Source organism: Bos taurus, chromosome 3 (genome assembly GCF_002263795.3).
Source record: "Bos taurus isolate L1 Dominette 01449 registration number 42190680 breed Hereford chromosome 3, ARS-UCD2.0, whole genome shotgun sequence".
Lineage (NCBI taxonomy): Eukaryota > Metazoa > Chordata > Mammalia > Artiodactyla > Bovidae > Bos > Bos taurus.
Genome location: NC_037330.1, coordinates 19,950,159 through 19,966,353, shown reverse-complemented (window position 1 = coordinate 19,966,353; position 16,195 = coordinate 19,950,159). Strand labels below are relative to the sequence as shown.

Below are 16,195 nucleotides of genomic sequence, written 5' to 3'. Positions count from 1 at the left end.
ATGTGTCACTTAATCTGGTCTCCATACAGATAGAATTAAATATTGAAATCTTTTTATATCCATTTAATCCCTGAAACTTAGTATAATTCTTAATACCAAGTAAGCACTAAAAAATGTTAGTGGAAGGAATAAACAAATAAATGGATAATAATAAACAAAGGAATAAACAAACAAATGAATTAGGATGAATTGTTTATGCAACAGAATCTCCAAACTGTGAACACATCATATATAAGGAATATGTTTTGTTCATTTTTTTGTCTCCAGCACCTCGTCCAATATCTGACACAAAATGAATGTTTACTAAACAGCTATTTATTAAATTATAGATAAGCGATAAACACAGTTTACTTTAAAAATGCAAAGAAGGAAAAAGAAAACACATTTGTTGTATCATGTAAACTTGTACCAAAGATTGTGGATAGATATATTAATGGGGGGGAATTTCTACCTGGAAGATAGAGAGGTAAACATGGAGACTGAGAAGTCAGGTCACCTTAGTCCTCTCAAGTGGTTAAAGCTAACTAGTCCCTGTGAATGAGAATCCAGCCTCTCTGAGGGTCTCTAGCCTCTATACAGCATTGGCCTCAGAACAACACAGTCAGGGCAGGTGTTGGTCACATCTCTTAGCCTAAGAGTACATGCCTATTAGGGAAATTCTACTGTGGCAACACTGAAAAAATAAAGACCTTGGGTGAAGAGAAGAAAGCAGTAGGAGTGTCACTTGAAGCACAAACAGGGAGACTGAACGGACCACCTCTGTGTCACCACATCTGTGTCAAGAAAGGCACGCCAGTTTCCTTCAGGGTACATAAGCATGTTGCACCATTGTGGAAGGAATGGAAGAGCAGGACGGGGTTGGCTGGTGGAAGTCACATCTTGGGGAAGCTGGCCAGGTTGGCAATGCCACAAGCGTTGTTCTTATTCCGGGCCATGAGGATATAGCCTTTGTTTCCCCAGTTTTCTCCCCAGCTGTAGGATCAAGCAAGGAAAATACTTAGTACCCTCAGTTTATTCAATAAAACATTTACTGAGTATTGTGCTAGGTTTTGATGGTTTACCAAAATAAATAAATCAGTTTTAGCTTTAAAGACTTTAAAGTCAAGAAATGGAGAGAAGGCATAGTGTTACAAGAGAGATTGCTTCTGCTCAAGGGGATCAAAAAGGGCTTAACTAAAGAGGTGGCATTTGAGCTGAGCCCAAAGGCTGATAGAATTTGGATCTGTGGAAACGGGAAGCCAGCGGGTGAGAGTGAAATGAGTAATAGAGGCAGGAAAGCATGGGATATGTGTTAAGATCATGTAGCTAACTGCCATACACCCAGAGCTATCACAGAATCGTGGATCAAGTATACTCCAAAAAAAAAAATCATATATCTGAAGAACAGGGTGCCTGACAGGGTATAGTGGGAGATTAGGTTAAGGGGATCTTTCTGGCCAAGCTAAAGATTTTGACTCTCTGGCCCATGATAGTGGAGGGGACACTGAAGTTTTCTGATTAGGAGAGTGAAGTCATTCAACTTGAGTTTTATGATGAATTATCTTGAAAACATGAGTCTAGAGCATAAGAAAGAGGCAAGAGAGGCTGAAGCTGGTGATTTTGGTTTGGGAGTGAACCCATAGAAGAGGTGGCGACAGAGGATGAGATGGTTAGATGGTATCATCGACTCAATGGACATGAGTTTGTGCAAACTCCAGGAGATAGTGAAGGACAGGGAAGTCTGGTGTGCTGCAGTCCATGGGCTCACAAAGAGTCAGACAAACTGAGCACCTGAACAACAATCATAGGAGAGATGAATGAAGCCATAAGAACAGATGAGACTGCTAAGGAGACAAGTGGAAAGGTTGGAAGATTAGATACAGATAAAGACAGAGGCAGACACAAAGACAGGGGAATGGGGAGAGATTGGTCCATATATCTTCCTAAATTATTTTCATAAATTTACTGTCCTTTTTTTCCCAACCAGAAAATTCACCTATCACCTGGTACATTTACTTAAGCAATTTACCCTACCCCTGTTCCCTTATCCAGGGGTTCCCAATGACCCTGATCCTGCCTGGGCATGTCCTTTATTCTTCCTAGCTCTCTTGGATGTAGAACTTACCACTTGATCAAAAAGAAAGGACAGGGTAAGTGTATGGGCTGAGAAAGGAGAAAGGAAGAACACAAGACAGAAGCTGTGGGAGAAGGAATACCCTCTTAGGAAGGTGCACAGGCTCACCCTTAGTTCAGACTGTGATTTAAAAAGTTATTCCCAGCCTCACATTCCATCCTGCCAGCCCTCCAGGCAGCATACCGAACTTGAGAATTCCCCAGAGTCTAGGATGCCTGTTCCTCTGGAGAGCATCAAGGACAGAAAGTTTAATCAGTGCTACTGCCAGGCTGGTATTGATCAATGAGGAAAGGAAAAGAATAATTCCTATAAATCTGCACCCCATCCATAAAGTCATAAGGAGCTAAAGAGAAATAGGGAGTCAATGGGCCCTATAGTTTTATTTGGTCCCAATAATAGAGAAGGAAATACTAATTTTGTTTTTGGTGCTCATATCTACTTTCTGAAACGCATTTATCTTCACAGACTTCAAAATCTCTGCCCAACTCTGATATATGTCTATCCTAAGAGCAAAAAGCTACACAAGGGGATATTAAACTTTTACATTGTTTATATTGTTCCCTAATGCTTACCATCAGACTCATGATGGAAACCTCCCTAAAAAACCAGTCACATTAGAGAAAAAAGAAAAAATACATGTAATTCCACAGCTCCCGCTGGCTCCTGGTGCTCCTTTATGTTCTCACATTAGCTAGGTCTGTCTTTTTTAGGGGCTGTGAGATCACTGAAGACAGACATCTGCTCACATGTCTGTGTACGTGACTAAGTACCTTGAACACAGATTAGCTGTCCAACACATACCTTTAGTACTCTTGTCTGGCCATTATGTTAGAATAAATAGCCTCAGATTGGGAAGGTAGAATTGAAACATGTGAGAAACTTTTCTTTGAGGGAAAAAAAGGAATATTGGGAAGTTGAGGTTGAGTGTTAAGAGAGTGAGGGGGTGACAAATACAGGGTTCCCATAATTACCTGTTTTTAATTATCCAGTGCTTGTTCCCCTTCTGGATCCCATATCCCACTGCCAAAACTGCGTGGTTGAGATTATCGCTATTGCAGTTTTCATCATAATACACACCTAGGAAACAAATTATCAAGGTGAAGCTTTCTGCAATCCAAGGGTTGCCCTGTGGGGTCTCCCACGCTAGGAGACCCTCTGTAGAATCCTGTCCCAGTCTTTTGTAAGAGGACTTACAAAAGAGATGGTCTGTGCTGTGGGAGCTGTTTCTATCTGGTGGACTCTGTCTGATTATGGAAACAAGTACTGAAAATGCCTGGTACCCTTGGGGAAGCTGCCCAGTCCACATCAGGAGAGAAGGTTGATTGTGCTCTATAGGAAGAGCACCTTACCTTTTCTGTAAAACTGGAAGGAGGTCAGGCTTGCATCAATGGCCACAGAGATGGGTCCCACTCGGGCTACTGCCCTCTTCAGGGCTTTTTCATTTCCTTCGGGGATCTCTCTGTATCCTCTGCACTTAGCTGCCTTGCCTGTTGGATTGTACATGCAATTTTCATCCTGGAAAAACAAGGTTAAAATAGGACTAGGACCAAGCAAAGGCAGTTAACTGGTGAGAAAGTCTGTTAAAGTTTTGGGTGACATCAGTGCACGGCAGCAGACTTGAGTCTCCACCAAGGGTCTGTTCTCTCCTCACCATTTTAGAAACTGTAAGAAAAGAATATGGGGTGGGAGGTGGGAGGGAGGTTCAAGAGGGAGGGGACATATGTATACCTGCTGGTAATTCATGCTGATATATGGCAGAAAACAATGCAATGTTGTGAAGCAATTATTCTCCAATTAAAATTAAATTAAAAATTTTAAAAAGAACATGAAAATTCTATACCTTGTACCATGCACAAAAATCAGTTCCAGGTGGTTTTAAAACATAAATGTGAAAGAAAACACTGTAAAACTTTAAAAAAAGAATATTTTTATTACCTCAGAGAAAGATTTCTGAAATCAGATTTAAAAAAAAAACAAAAACCCACAAATCAACTCCAGCAATGCAGTATGTGTGATCCTCAGTAGGCAAGGAGGCAGCAGCTCCTGCGTTGAGAGGAGGTCCAGCCCCAGCTAGACAAAAGACCTTGGCCCCATGCACCTGTATCAGGCAGCGTTCTGGCTGACCTTGTGCCCTCATGAGAGAGAGAGGTAAAATCACATAACAGGACACTAAAACAAGTTAATAAAGAACTCAGTAATTTAGCCTGTGAATTTCCAACATTATGTTTTGCAGGTCTAGTTAACAATGAAGTGTTTCACTGTCAAGCCAGAATCATGGAATCTAATGGCAACCCACCTCAAAGTGGTGTATTCTTTTTGGCAGTTCATCTTCCCAGAGGCTACCCCTCAAAAACCCTAATGCTGCATCTACAAGAATACATTACATAGGGCTTCCCTGCTGGTCCAGTGGTTAAGAATTCACCTGCCAATGCAGGGGACATGGCTCGATCCCTGCTCTGGGAAGATCCCTTATGCCATGGAACAATTAAGCCTGTGTGTCAAAACTACTGAAGCCTGCATGCCTAGAGACCGTGCTCTGCAACAAGAGAAGTCACTGGAATGAGAAGCCTGCACGCTGAAACAAAGATTAGCTCCTGCTTGACACAACTAGAGAAAGCCTCTGCATAGCAACCAAGACCTGATCCAGCCAAAAATAAATAAATAAATACTTTAAAAAATTATCTAAACACTAACAATAATGGTAGCATTTGACATGATAGTCTAAGATTATAGTAACGTCCTGTATTAATAATTTCTCTAGATTCCTTTGCCATATAATCCAAACCCTTGGTGCCTCCTAGTACCAAAAATTGCATAGATATACAAGTACAATAAAATATCTAGGGGATGGATTTGGAAGGATACCATGTAATGATATTTTAAAGTAAAAATAACTTGTATTGTGGCTGGAATGAACCTAAATTACTGTATTATCTGCCTGCTGCCTTCTTTTCTAAGCTTTGTTTTTTCACAACCTCTTTCCATTCATTTACATGTTCATATAAGAAGTTCTTTCAGTTTTATACAAAAAAAATAATGAGAACAGTTGTCCAAGATTCAGAATATTAAAAATGGAACACATGTCTTATAATGGCTAACTCCTCGTTTTGACTGATTATAAAACCAAAATTATTACATATTCCTCTAAAATGCTGAAGAGATCATTTGAGGGGGTAAAGGAACAAAAATTGTAAGTCAATTGCTCCTTCTATTTCAAAACAGGGATTCAAATGTTATATAATTTTTATTCAGAGTTTCTGAGTTATTAAACTATCCCTCAACAAACTGGTTAATACAGTACTAAATAAATGATGTAAGCTGTCAATGGATAAGTGATCAACACTAGTTCTAATAATATTTATTTTTTTAATATAGTTAGACAAACCTTTAAATTGGCTGCCTGGATAAAGCAACATGGAAAAAAAAGTTATAACCATGAATCTGTTTTTTTGTATATACTATTAGGATTTAATTTTTTTGATATCAAGTGACAACAAAAAGTTGTCAAAAAATATTTAACAATTTAAAACAATATTTTTTCACATTTGGGTTATGTCACTAATGGCCTGATGTATTCAGAATTAAAAAGCTAATCTGTTAGGGCAGCTTTAGTATGCTGCACCTTACACTAGCAGCCCTATGAAAACTGTATACAGATTAAAGAAAAATCTTTCCACATACAACCTCCAACTTTCCTGATGTGTATACCTGACAACTAAAAAAAAAAAAAAAAAAAAACATGAAATAATAATGGCATGAAATTTCATGAGGATGTGTTGAAGTGACTTTACTATGTAGATTGTTGAGTATCCAGTGAAATGAATCTGTTCAGTCATTTATATTAATGAGCATTTTATTGCATCAGAAATCATTTCAGATGACTAAATATAAATAAATAAAACTCACTGTTATTGGCTTTTTAAAGGCTCAAATTGCAAAGGAAAAAATAATTTTTCTAAAATTAAGAAATTTTCTGGATTGAAAGACATCATAAACAGAAAGAAAAGAAAACACATAGTTAACACATAGTTATAGTTGTTGTTTAGTCGCAAAGTCATGTCCGACTCTTTTGCAATCCCATGGACTGTAGTCTGCCAGGCTCCTCTGTCCACGGGATTTCCCAGGCAAGAATACTGAAGTGGGTTGCCATTTTCTTGTCCAGGTGATCTTCCTGACCCAGGGACTGAATCCACATCTCCTGCATTGGCAGGCAGATTCTTTACCACTGGGCCACCAGGGAAGCCCAATACACATAGTATTAGTATCCAAATATCTTTTTACATTTTTGAAATATTAGTAAGAAAAAGAATAAAATCTAATTAAAAATGGGCAAACGATATAAATGCTTCCATGGTAGCACAGTGGTAAAGAATCCACCTGCCAGTGCAGGAAACCCAAGAGACACGGATTCAATCTCTGGGCTGGGAAGATCCCCTGGAGTAGGAAATGGCAACCTGCTCCAGTATTCTTGCCTGTAAAATTCCATGGATAGAGGAGCCTGGTGAGCTACAGTCTACAGGGTTGCTAAGAGACAGACACGACTGAGCACATACACAATCACACACAAAAGATAAAAGCAGTCAATTCATAAAGAAATGCAGATATTGACGAAGCTGTGAACCAACAGGATTTCTTATACTATGCAGATGGGAATATAAATTTTTCAAATACCTTGGTAAAAAATTTGACATCATCTAGTATGGTTGAAGATGCACAGATCCAAAGACTCAGATAATTCTGTTCCTAGATATTATATTCTAGTAAAGAAATTCTTGAATGTGTGAATAGAAGACAAGACTGGGGATATTTGCAGCAGATAAACAGATCTGATGGGTAGATCTTGGCTTTGTTACATAACTAGAGGCGTGAATTTGAATATGCCATTTTATCTCCTTAAGTGTCTATGTCCTTCTATGTCCTCACCTATTGATGCTTTTGAACTGTGGTGTTGGAAAAGACTCTTGAGAGTCCCTTGGACTGCAAGGAGATCCAACCAGTCCGTTCTGAAGGAGATCAGCCCTGGGATTTCTTTGGAAGGAATGATGCTGAAGCTGAAACTCCAGTACTTTGGCCACCTCATGCGAAGAGTTGACTCATTGGAAAAGACTCTGATGCTGGGAGGGATTGGGGGCAGGAGGAGAAGGGGACGACAGAGGATGAGATGGCTGGATGGCATCACTGACTCGATGGACGTGAGTCTGAGTGAACTCCGGGAGTTGGTGATGGACAGGGAGGCCTGGCGTGCTGCGATTTATGGGGTCGCAAAGAGTCGGACATGACTGAGCGACTGAACTGACTGACTGACTGACTGACAGGGCTTTTATAAGGATTAAATGAGAACATGCACTAAGTACACAGCTTAGCACACGGTAGCCATCATTTGTATTACTCAGACTTGCAATCCCTACTTTAAAGGCTCCTGCTGCAAAGGCCCCATATTACCTATCAACTCCATGTATATAAAAATGTCCTCAGATCTTCTTCCTTTTAGATAAGAAAGATCTTCCTATTACTAAAGGACCTTATGGGAGGAAGTGAGTTCATCTCTAAAATTGCAATATGAAGCAACTTGCTTTTTTCTCTCATTTTAAACATGCTAACATGTTAACTTACATAATTTGCTTAAATGTTCCCCAAATCCACATTGAGATCATACAAAATAAAGCCACGTGATTCATGAAATTAGTATGGTGGGCTTAGAGATTTCTGATGGGAGTGGAAGAGTTGAATAGAGAGTTATAGAGACCTACTCAGAGATCTATGGGATAGCCTGTCTTTCTCCAGGGCAGAGAGACAGCTAGGAGCCATGGTAGCCTAAGCTCCCCAAATTTTCCCAGACTGGACTTCCCTGGTGGTCCACTGGGTAAGAATCTACTTACCAATGCAGGAGACACATGTTCGATTCCTGATTTGGGAAAATCCCACATGCTGTGGGGCAACTAAAACCTGTGCTCCACAACTACTGAGCCCACATGTCTTAGAGCCTAAGTTTTGCAATGAGAAGCAACCACAATGAGAAGCCACCAACTAGAGAGTAGGCCTCGCTCACCACAACTAGAGAAAGACCACGTCAAGCAACAAATTAATTAATTTTAAAACACACACACAAATTCTCCCAAACTATGGGAATCTTCTTCACCTTTTGTGGGAAATCATTTCATCAAGAAAGCTGGATAGGGTAACAGAAAACAAGATTTCTGGAACTGTTTCCAGAACAAAGTGTCATGCTGGAGAAGGAGAAGCCATTACAGAACTATATGGCTATGTGGGACAGTCTCACCTGTCCAACATATGGATAGGCATCTTCAGAGTCAATGCCTCGGTTCTTCTGCACATACTGGAAGGCATTGGTCATATAGCCCCCTCCACAGCCATCATTCTCAGACACACAGTCCACCAGGTTCTGAGGACTCAGATTTAAGAGTTTGCCAGTTTTCTTCTTGAGTTGGCCCTCCAGGGCACCCACAGAGCTAAAAGCCCAACAGGAACCACACTGACCCTGAGAGGCATAACAGAGAAATCATTAGTAATTGCTGTTCACATTTCTGTTTCTCTCTTCTACCTGCCCGATAAAATTTCATACATTTTATAAATTCCAGCACCCATCCCCTTTGCTATGAAGTATTCCTATTTCCCTTCACTTAACCTTTGTTGCAGTGTTCTATTGCTATTGTTGCTATTAATAACTGTTGTAGTAAAGCAGAGTACAGCACTTCAATAAATCAATGAATCCATCATGAATTGAAAAACAGTAAGGTGAAAATGCAATACCCTTAACTGACTGAATGTCACCACTTAGCCCAGCCTGACTTACATGTACTCAGAACACTTACGTTAGCCTACAGTCAGGCAAAATAATCTCACACAAAGCCTGTTAGTGTTGAATATCTCCTGTAATTTACTGAATTATAATTATATTGAATATCTTATGGAATTTATTGAATTATAATTGTACTGAAAGTGAAAAACAGAATGGCTGTAGTTGTGTTCACCCTCAGGACCATGTGCCTGGCTGGGACCTATGGCCTGCTACCAGAGCCTAACATCAAGAGAAGGTATCATACTACATATTGCTAGCCTGGGAAAAGATCAAAATTTAAAATTTGAAGTACAGTTTCTACGGAATGCCTATCACTTTTACACCATCATGAAGTCAAAAATATCATAAGGTGAACCATTAGAAAGTCAGAGAACTACTCTAGGATAGGAAAAGTTTTCCATGTTCTTTAATACTTTTACAAATGAAAAAATACTGCAGATAAAAGAAATACTCTTTAAAGGTAGGTCTTGGGGGCATAGGGAATAGAAATGTGGAAGACTTATAAAAATATAACCATTGTGTTGGAAACAATGATACTAATTGTGTATATCTGCATAAGATACTTGCTGTAAAAACAATGTAGAAGAATAATTAAGGATTTATTATCTTGCTAAAAAAAAAGTCAGGGACCATCTGTACTGGCTTTGTAACACAATAGATCAGTGACCTTGGGTAAATTACTACACTTCTCTGTACCACACTGTCTTTATGTATAAATTGTGATAATAATAATATAATGAGATTATGAGAATTTAAAAAGTTAATTCATATAAAGGATGAATTATCATGTGCAATAATAATAATCTCCCCAACAGTGCTAGCTATTATTATTGGTGTGTGTTCAGCTAGATGATACATTTTTTTCTTTCCTGCTAGTTCTATTTTTTAAGATTGGGGATTTCCTGAGAACACAAGTTATGTCTTAGTCCTCTCTACTGTCTAGCACTATACCTGGTAGGTTCTGCAAAAACTGTAGTTGTTGAATGAATGTTAGATCAAGTGTTCATCTGGCAGATATAATCAGCATTGTTAAGATTGTGGGAAAACTTACATTCTCAGGCTGGTAAGAATGTAAGATTGTAAAAACTTTTGTGGAAAGGATTCTGTGACCTACTGATTCCAATTTTAAGATTTATTTTGCATAAATATTTGTATATATGCACACAGGTGCTTATAGCAATACTATTGTAGAAAAGAAAAAAGAAAAAAAAACAACCTAAATCTACAAAAACAGATGATGAGTTAAACAACAGAACAGGCTTTATTCTCTTGGCAGTGGGAGGTGTAACTTAATTCTTTCCCCTCTCTTTCTGGTGCCCTCATACCTCAGGAACAAAGAAGCAGAAAAAGGGAGAGATCATGCTAGCTTACATACCCACACCCAACAGAAAGGAGGATACCTGGTTTTTGACAGGAGTAACGTATCCCTTCTTCCGATAATCAACAGAGTCTGGGGCTCTGCCTTCCCAGTCTGGGATATAGAGGGTGTCATTACTGCGGGAACGAGAAGCGGGTACTTTGAGTCCAGTCATCTTCTGAACCACTTCTTCACTGGTCTGGGACAAAGAAGAAAGAGACCAGGCATAAGCAGGGAACCAAGACAAAACAGGCAGATAGACCAGGAACTGAGGTTCAACTCACCATGTCCCCCAAGTGGTTCATGGCCAGTTCATATGTATGGACACCAAGTGAGGCCTCAAGATTATGGATGGAAATATGCTTCAGGTTTTTTTCCCAAATTAAACGCCGAGAGATCTCATCCCCCTAAACAGAGCATAATTAGTATTGGCATAGACTGTGTCCTGTGTATAAAGTTACTTACATAGTACTGTGGAAGTTTTCAGAAGAGATTAAATTTATAATCATAGAGGATTTACCATCTACTTGGGGAACTGACCATGGCATTGTTAAGAGCATGCAAAGATCAATATATAAACAACTACGAATAAAAAAAACTCAAAGCTCTTATTTATAGGGGAAAATTGCTTATGGATTAATAGCATTATTTGAGAAGGCTTCCCAAAAGAGACCTATAAGACAGTTATAAAGAAAAGATAGGACTTGATTGAGGATGACTTGAGGAGTAGGAATAGAGAGTATATGTTAACAGCGAACAGGGACAGGTTTGCTTGGTTGTTATTATAATACTGAATTTGAAGAAGGGAATTTGGAAGCTAGGGTTGGATGTCTTGGGTTCCAGCCCTCCCAGATTCTCCTCCAGGTTCCCAGGCACCTTGCTGTTATACTGCTTTCTGTAGGTCTTCTTCCATAGCTCCCACTGGGTGTCCAGTATCTCCTCAGGGTATAGAGCAAAGCTCACCACAGGCAGCAGTAGAACCGTGAGACCCCACATCCTGGAGAATAGGATAATTAGGGGCATGCGTGGTAGTTCCAGTCGTGTCCAACTCTTGCCGACCCTATGGACTATAGCCCACCAGACTCTGTCTATGGATTCTCTAGGCAAGAACACTGGAGTGGGTTGACATTTCCTCCTCCATGGGATCTTCCTAACTCAGGGATGGAACTCAAGTCTCTTATGCCTCTTGCATTGGCAAGCAGGTTCTTTACCACTACCACCACCTGGGAAGCCATAATTGGGGGAGACTCTTCTGTTTGTCCAGAGGTTCCTAACCTGACTTGGGATGAGGAAACAGCTGGAACCATATGCTCAGACAGATGGTTCTTAATCTTTGGGAAGCATAGACTCACATGACAAGCTAATAAAAAATTGCAACCCACTATTAATTCCTCTTGCCAGAAAAATGAATACACACACAATAATTCTGGGGAGTTCCTGAACCCAAAGTTAGGAGCCCCTTCCTCTGGACCATGAGGCAGAGGAAAACTAGGCTTTATGAGGAAGGCAGACAAAGACTGAGGGTGATTTCCATATGATAAAATGATAGGTAGGGGAAGGGGGGTCTGGGTTTGGATATGATACTGATACATCTGGTCCCAAGTATTCTGGGAGATCACACACACATACACACACACACACACAACTTGGACAGATAACCAGAAATGGGAAAGAAAATGGACAATCAGGATGGGAGCAACACCTGTCTGCTCCACTGTCCCCAGCAGACTTGGAGGAGATGGACAGGTATAGGGTTAAGATAAATGGAATTGGAGAATACACAAAGGAGAGCTAAGTCTTTCCTTCCTGATCATTTCTTCAAGGTATTCTTCTGTTCCTTGCCTAAATTTTGATTCTGCTCCTAATCTTGCCAGCAGGGAGCAAGGGAAAAGTTGACAGCATCTCCTATTCTCTCTGAGATATCCCCTCAGTGTTCTCATGCACTTCCTCCTTTCTCTTCCTGCTCCTTTCTTAGGCAGGAAACTGTCCTAATCTCAACCAGCTGCTGTGGGAGGAAAGCTTTTCTTTTTCTGACCAAAAAACCCACAAATACCTCTGGGACTGCCTCACAGGACAAAAAAGCCTCAGAACCAAAGTTTGTTAGAAGAACATAAGACAGAAAAGCAATGTTGTGTGATCAGTAGTCGCACAGCTTTTCAGAAGTTTAGCTTCGTTCACGTCTTGTAGTGTCTTACTAATCACATGTCCTCCATTTTAAGAAAAAGTTTAGTCGGCGGCAAGTCGTACAGCTTGTATGATTTTTAAACTTGTCAATTTTTTGTGTAATCTTTGCACAATGGAAAAATGTCCAGCAGGACATTTAGTATCTGGAGTGTTAGAGCTTTTGAGATTCTCAAGAGTAGGAAGACCTTGAGCTACCACCCCTCTGTATTCTCCTCCTCCCTGCTAGTAACTTAACCCTTTTAGTACCTTTGCCTCCCCACCAAAAAAAAAAAAACCAACCCTGAGGCCACTCTTTGAGGGATGCGTAAAGGCCTTATATTCTTTGCTTTCACTAACCACCACGTATACATACATATAAACCATAAAAGGAGTCCTAAAGATTTCCAGGAAGATTTTACTTAGCCAGGAAATAACCAAAGAGGACATCACTGTTTTCCTCCAGAAAGCCTATAAAGTTCATTTTGATATACAAGTCACTATGTTCCTAATATTCCTAAAAATGGAAAACTGACAGGAATGAGAGGTTAAAGGATCCAGGAAGCTGAAAATGTTACCTGTTGATAGGCATCTGTTCTCTGGGCTCGTCTCAGCAGAGAAGTGTGGATAATGTGGCCGGATGACTAGGGGTGCTGGATTTATTCCACCCGGATTGCGGAAGTCAGCTCTGGCTGCTGGCTGGAAAATTTGGATGGGGAGGGCAGTGGAGACAGAAATGCTGAGAGGGGGATTAGGGAGGAGGGAAGGAGGCAGCAGATTTGTATCGTTCCTCTGTGCGCATGTGAAGCATGTGTGGCAGGGCGGAGAGTTAGGTATTTAGTTTCACATAGCTGCCTGCCTTTGAGACAGACAAAAAAGACCTCAATACATTATTACCCAAGTTGGGGCTTACCTTCTCTTTGGTGGATAGACAAGCATATATTATGTGTTACACTAAGGGATTATCTCTTTTCTGGCCCTTTTCCTGTTATTATTCATTTCTCCAACTCTGAAACTTGCTTTAAAATTTGTGTCTGACCCTCACATCACGGGTGAGGAAATGAAGACAAAAAACTAGAAAAAAGTATCTTAGGGAAGTCACAGGCTCCAAAATCATTTGTATTTTATAGACCCGTTGCCTAAAAGCTGTCATTGCTTTCAGGCAGGGTAATAGCTTTTCCAGACTAACATGATTTTGCTGAGGAAGGATAGGCCCCCAAAATCCATATGAAACCAGTTCTAAAGTAACCAGAAACAGTACTCCTGGTTATGACAGCGCTTGAATCAATGCCATAAGCACTGACAAATTCACTTGTGACTTCTTCACTGCCAAAGCCTGATGAACATTATCTGTCTCAATTATTAAAATCCCCAATCCAGGGCCAGTCATATGAGCTTCTGCAAATGCTTCCCTCAATATCCAGGCATGTGACAGATCATGAGAATCTAGTTCAGTCCCTAAACCACATCCCCAAACATTTTCTTCCATAAACATATGTGGAGGGAAGAGGAAAAGAGGGTCCTTGGAACAAAAATAATAATACATGGTATCCAGCTTGTTTCTAGCTGGGTTACATACATAGAGCCTCAATAAAACAGGTTTATGCTCATGGGTTTAATTTCTTAATGAAACACATTATCCTAGAGGGAAACGATGTCTAGACCTAAATAGTTTAAATTTCCCTATCCCTGATTCCTTTAAATCCAGAAGTGCCCTATTGGTCTCAAGTCCCAATTTATCCCCCTCTCCCAAGGACTTGGGCAATCCCCTACCCTCCGTCCCATGGTCAGACGTCCCTCATGATTTTACTCCAAGTGAGTCAGGATCAGGAGGACAACTCAGGAATGCTGACTGATCAGAGCCCTATGATTTCTGACTCCTGAAATTACAGACACACTGTGCTTCATGTTTGTGTATTTGAAGCACAAGTTATGGATTCAACTGGTTGTGGGTGTTTGTTGTTTTTGAGCTGGGATGGAATAATAAGGCCGCAATTAAGATCACACAACACAAGGAAGTTTACAAAAGGAAAAAATATTTTGTTTTAAAATCTTTGCTACATGTCCTTATTTTTGCCACTGTAAGGCTCAGCACAGATGCCAGCAGTACAGAAATGGCCAACAAGAAAAAAAAAAAAAAATCAAAAATAAAACCCTGAAGGAAAAGCAGAAACAAAACCCCCAGAGCATCTTCTCCACCCCTCCCCTTCTCCCAAAGCCCAATAATAACTGTACAATATTATAGTCCTGATCACATTTAAAAACAGTTGATTATTAAAAAAACACGGATTTCATTGGAAACTCAACTTTTTGGTTTCTTAAAGTGTGATATAAATATATATGTATATTGTATGTGTGCACATAGAATAAAAAAATAAACTGTCTCCTTTTCCACTTCACTACCTGGCACCAGACTGGAGACAAAAGGGAGGGAAACCTAATGACATTCTCTCAGCCCTCTCCAAGGCCACTATGCTCCTCAGTCCCCTATGGCTATATTTAGTATGTCTTCTCCTTGTCAATTCAGTCTTGCACTTAAGATACTGGCCTGAGCCAAACAAGTGAACAACAACAAAAAGGCTGATACACATGACTGTTACCTGAGGAAGGTAAAGAGTGAGAGTAGTAACCTGTATCCGCATTTATATGGCTATAATTAATTATTAAGTGACCCTGTCGGGATGGGAGTCCAGGTCCCATCTATCACATGGATTTATTACACTTGTACTATAAAGCAAACTCCAGTCTCAAGATTGGAGAGGGAGCAAAGAAGAAAGAACTATAGGTCCAGAAGAGACCTAAATTTCAGTTCTTGCAGACTGGATACTTTGAGTATGGGATGAAAGAGGTTACTCTGCAAGAAGGCTTGGTATTTGGTTTAAATTCCAGCAGTGAGAATTTTCACTGGGACTGCTAATCCAAGAAGTTGAGTTTCCATGCAGACATAACCTCTAGAGAACACACATCATATGTGATTCTGACAGAAAAATGCAGCATCATCCTTATGGACAAGTAGGGGGTTCTGAACGTGTTTACCTTGCCAGCCTATTTCTGTAATGCAGATGTTCCATACAAGGTGACAGCACCAAAAGCAGGAATGACCCAGCTTTATCACTATATATGCTCAATGAGAGACCAAACATATCAATAGAAGACTTCATATACTTGCTTACAGTTGCATAGTGGCTGGGCACAGATATGCGCAGCAAAGACATTTACTTAAATACTCTTTGGCTGCATTACTAAGTGGCAACTAATTGGAAGATTCAACTCTTTAGGACTCTTTGAAAACACAGAAAAAGACAAAGATAAAATCTGGGACAAATTTTGCATAACTCCCTAATAGGGAGAAAGAAACAAACACAGAACAAATGTGCACACTCACACGCACACACACACATGCACGCACACACGTGCACACACACACACACACACACACACACACACACTCTTTCTCATTTCCTTACTCATATTTCATTCCAGAGGAACTGCTCACAGGCAGCAGAAAGCGCCTGTACTCACTTCCGAAAACCCCACGTACACCTGCCATGTTTCATGGTCCTCAAACATTGAGGACATTTCTCCTCTCTCTCACCTTATTCAGAATTTCTTCCCCAAAATAAGCCATAGTATCCAAAGGAAATAGTGAATGTTTTCTAACCTGCTCCTTGACCCAGCACAAATCATTTCTGCATAAATTTCTGGTCAGGAGACATAAGGAAAGACATTCTTAACCTAACCCAGC

At 40.2% G+C, this 16,195-nt stretch overlaps 1 protein-coding gene across 1 annotated transcript; it reads right to left on the bottom strand.

Moving 5' to 3' along the window:
* Window positions 1-294: 294 nt before the first annotated feature.
* CTSK (cathepsin K) lies at window positions 295-13,158 on the bottom strand. The gene is made up of 8 exons (NM_001034435.1): window positions 13,029-13,158; window positions 11,167-11,287; window positions 10,575-10,697; window positions 10,334-10,489; window positions 8,394-8,612; window positions 3,463-3,628; window positions 3,085-3,190; window positions 295-972 (listed from the first exon to the last, which is right to left on the bottom strand). Exons 1-8 carry the CDS (start codon window positions 13,040-13,042, stop codon window positions 873-875), a joined length of 1,005 nt encoding a protein of 334 aa, NP_001029607.1. The 5' UTR covers window positions 13,043-13,158; the 3' UTR covers window positions 295-872.
* Window positions 13,159-16,195: the final 3,037 nt, after the last annotated feature.

Bases quoted from the DNA above. Each gene is read 5' to 3' on its own strand.
- CTSK (NM_001034435.1), bottom strand. The intron at 10,698-11,166 runs GTGCCTGGGAAC...TGCTCTGTTTAG, and splicing joins GAAAGCAGTATAACAGCAAG to GGGGATGAGATCTCTCGGCG. The intron at 3,629-8,393 runs GTGAGACTGTCC...TTGTTTTTCCAG, and splicing joins CCTATCCATATGTTGGACAG to GATGAAAATTGCATGTACAA.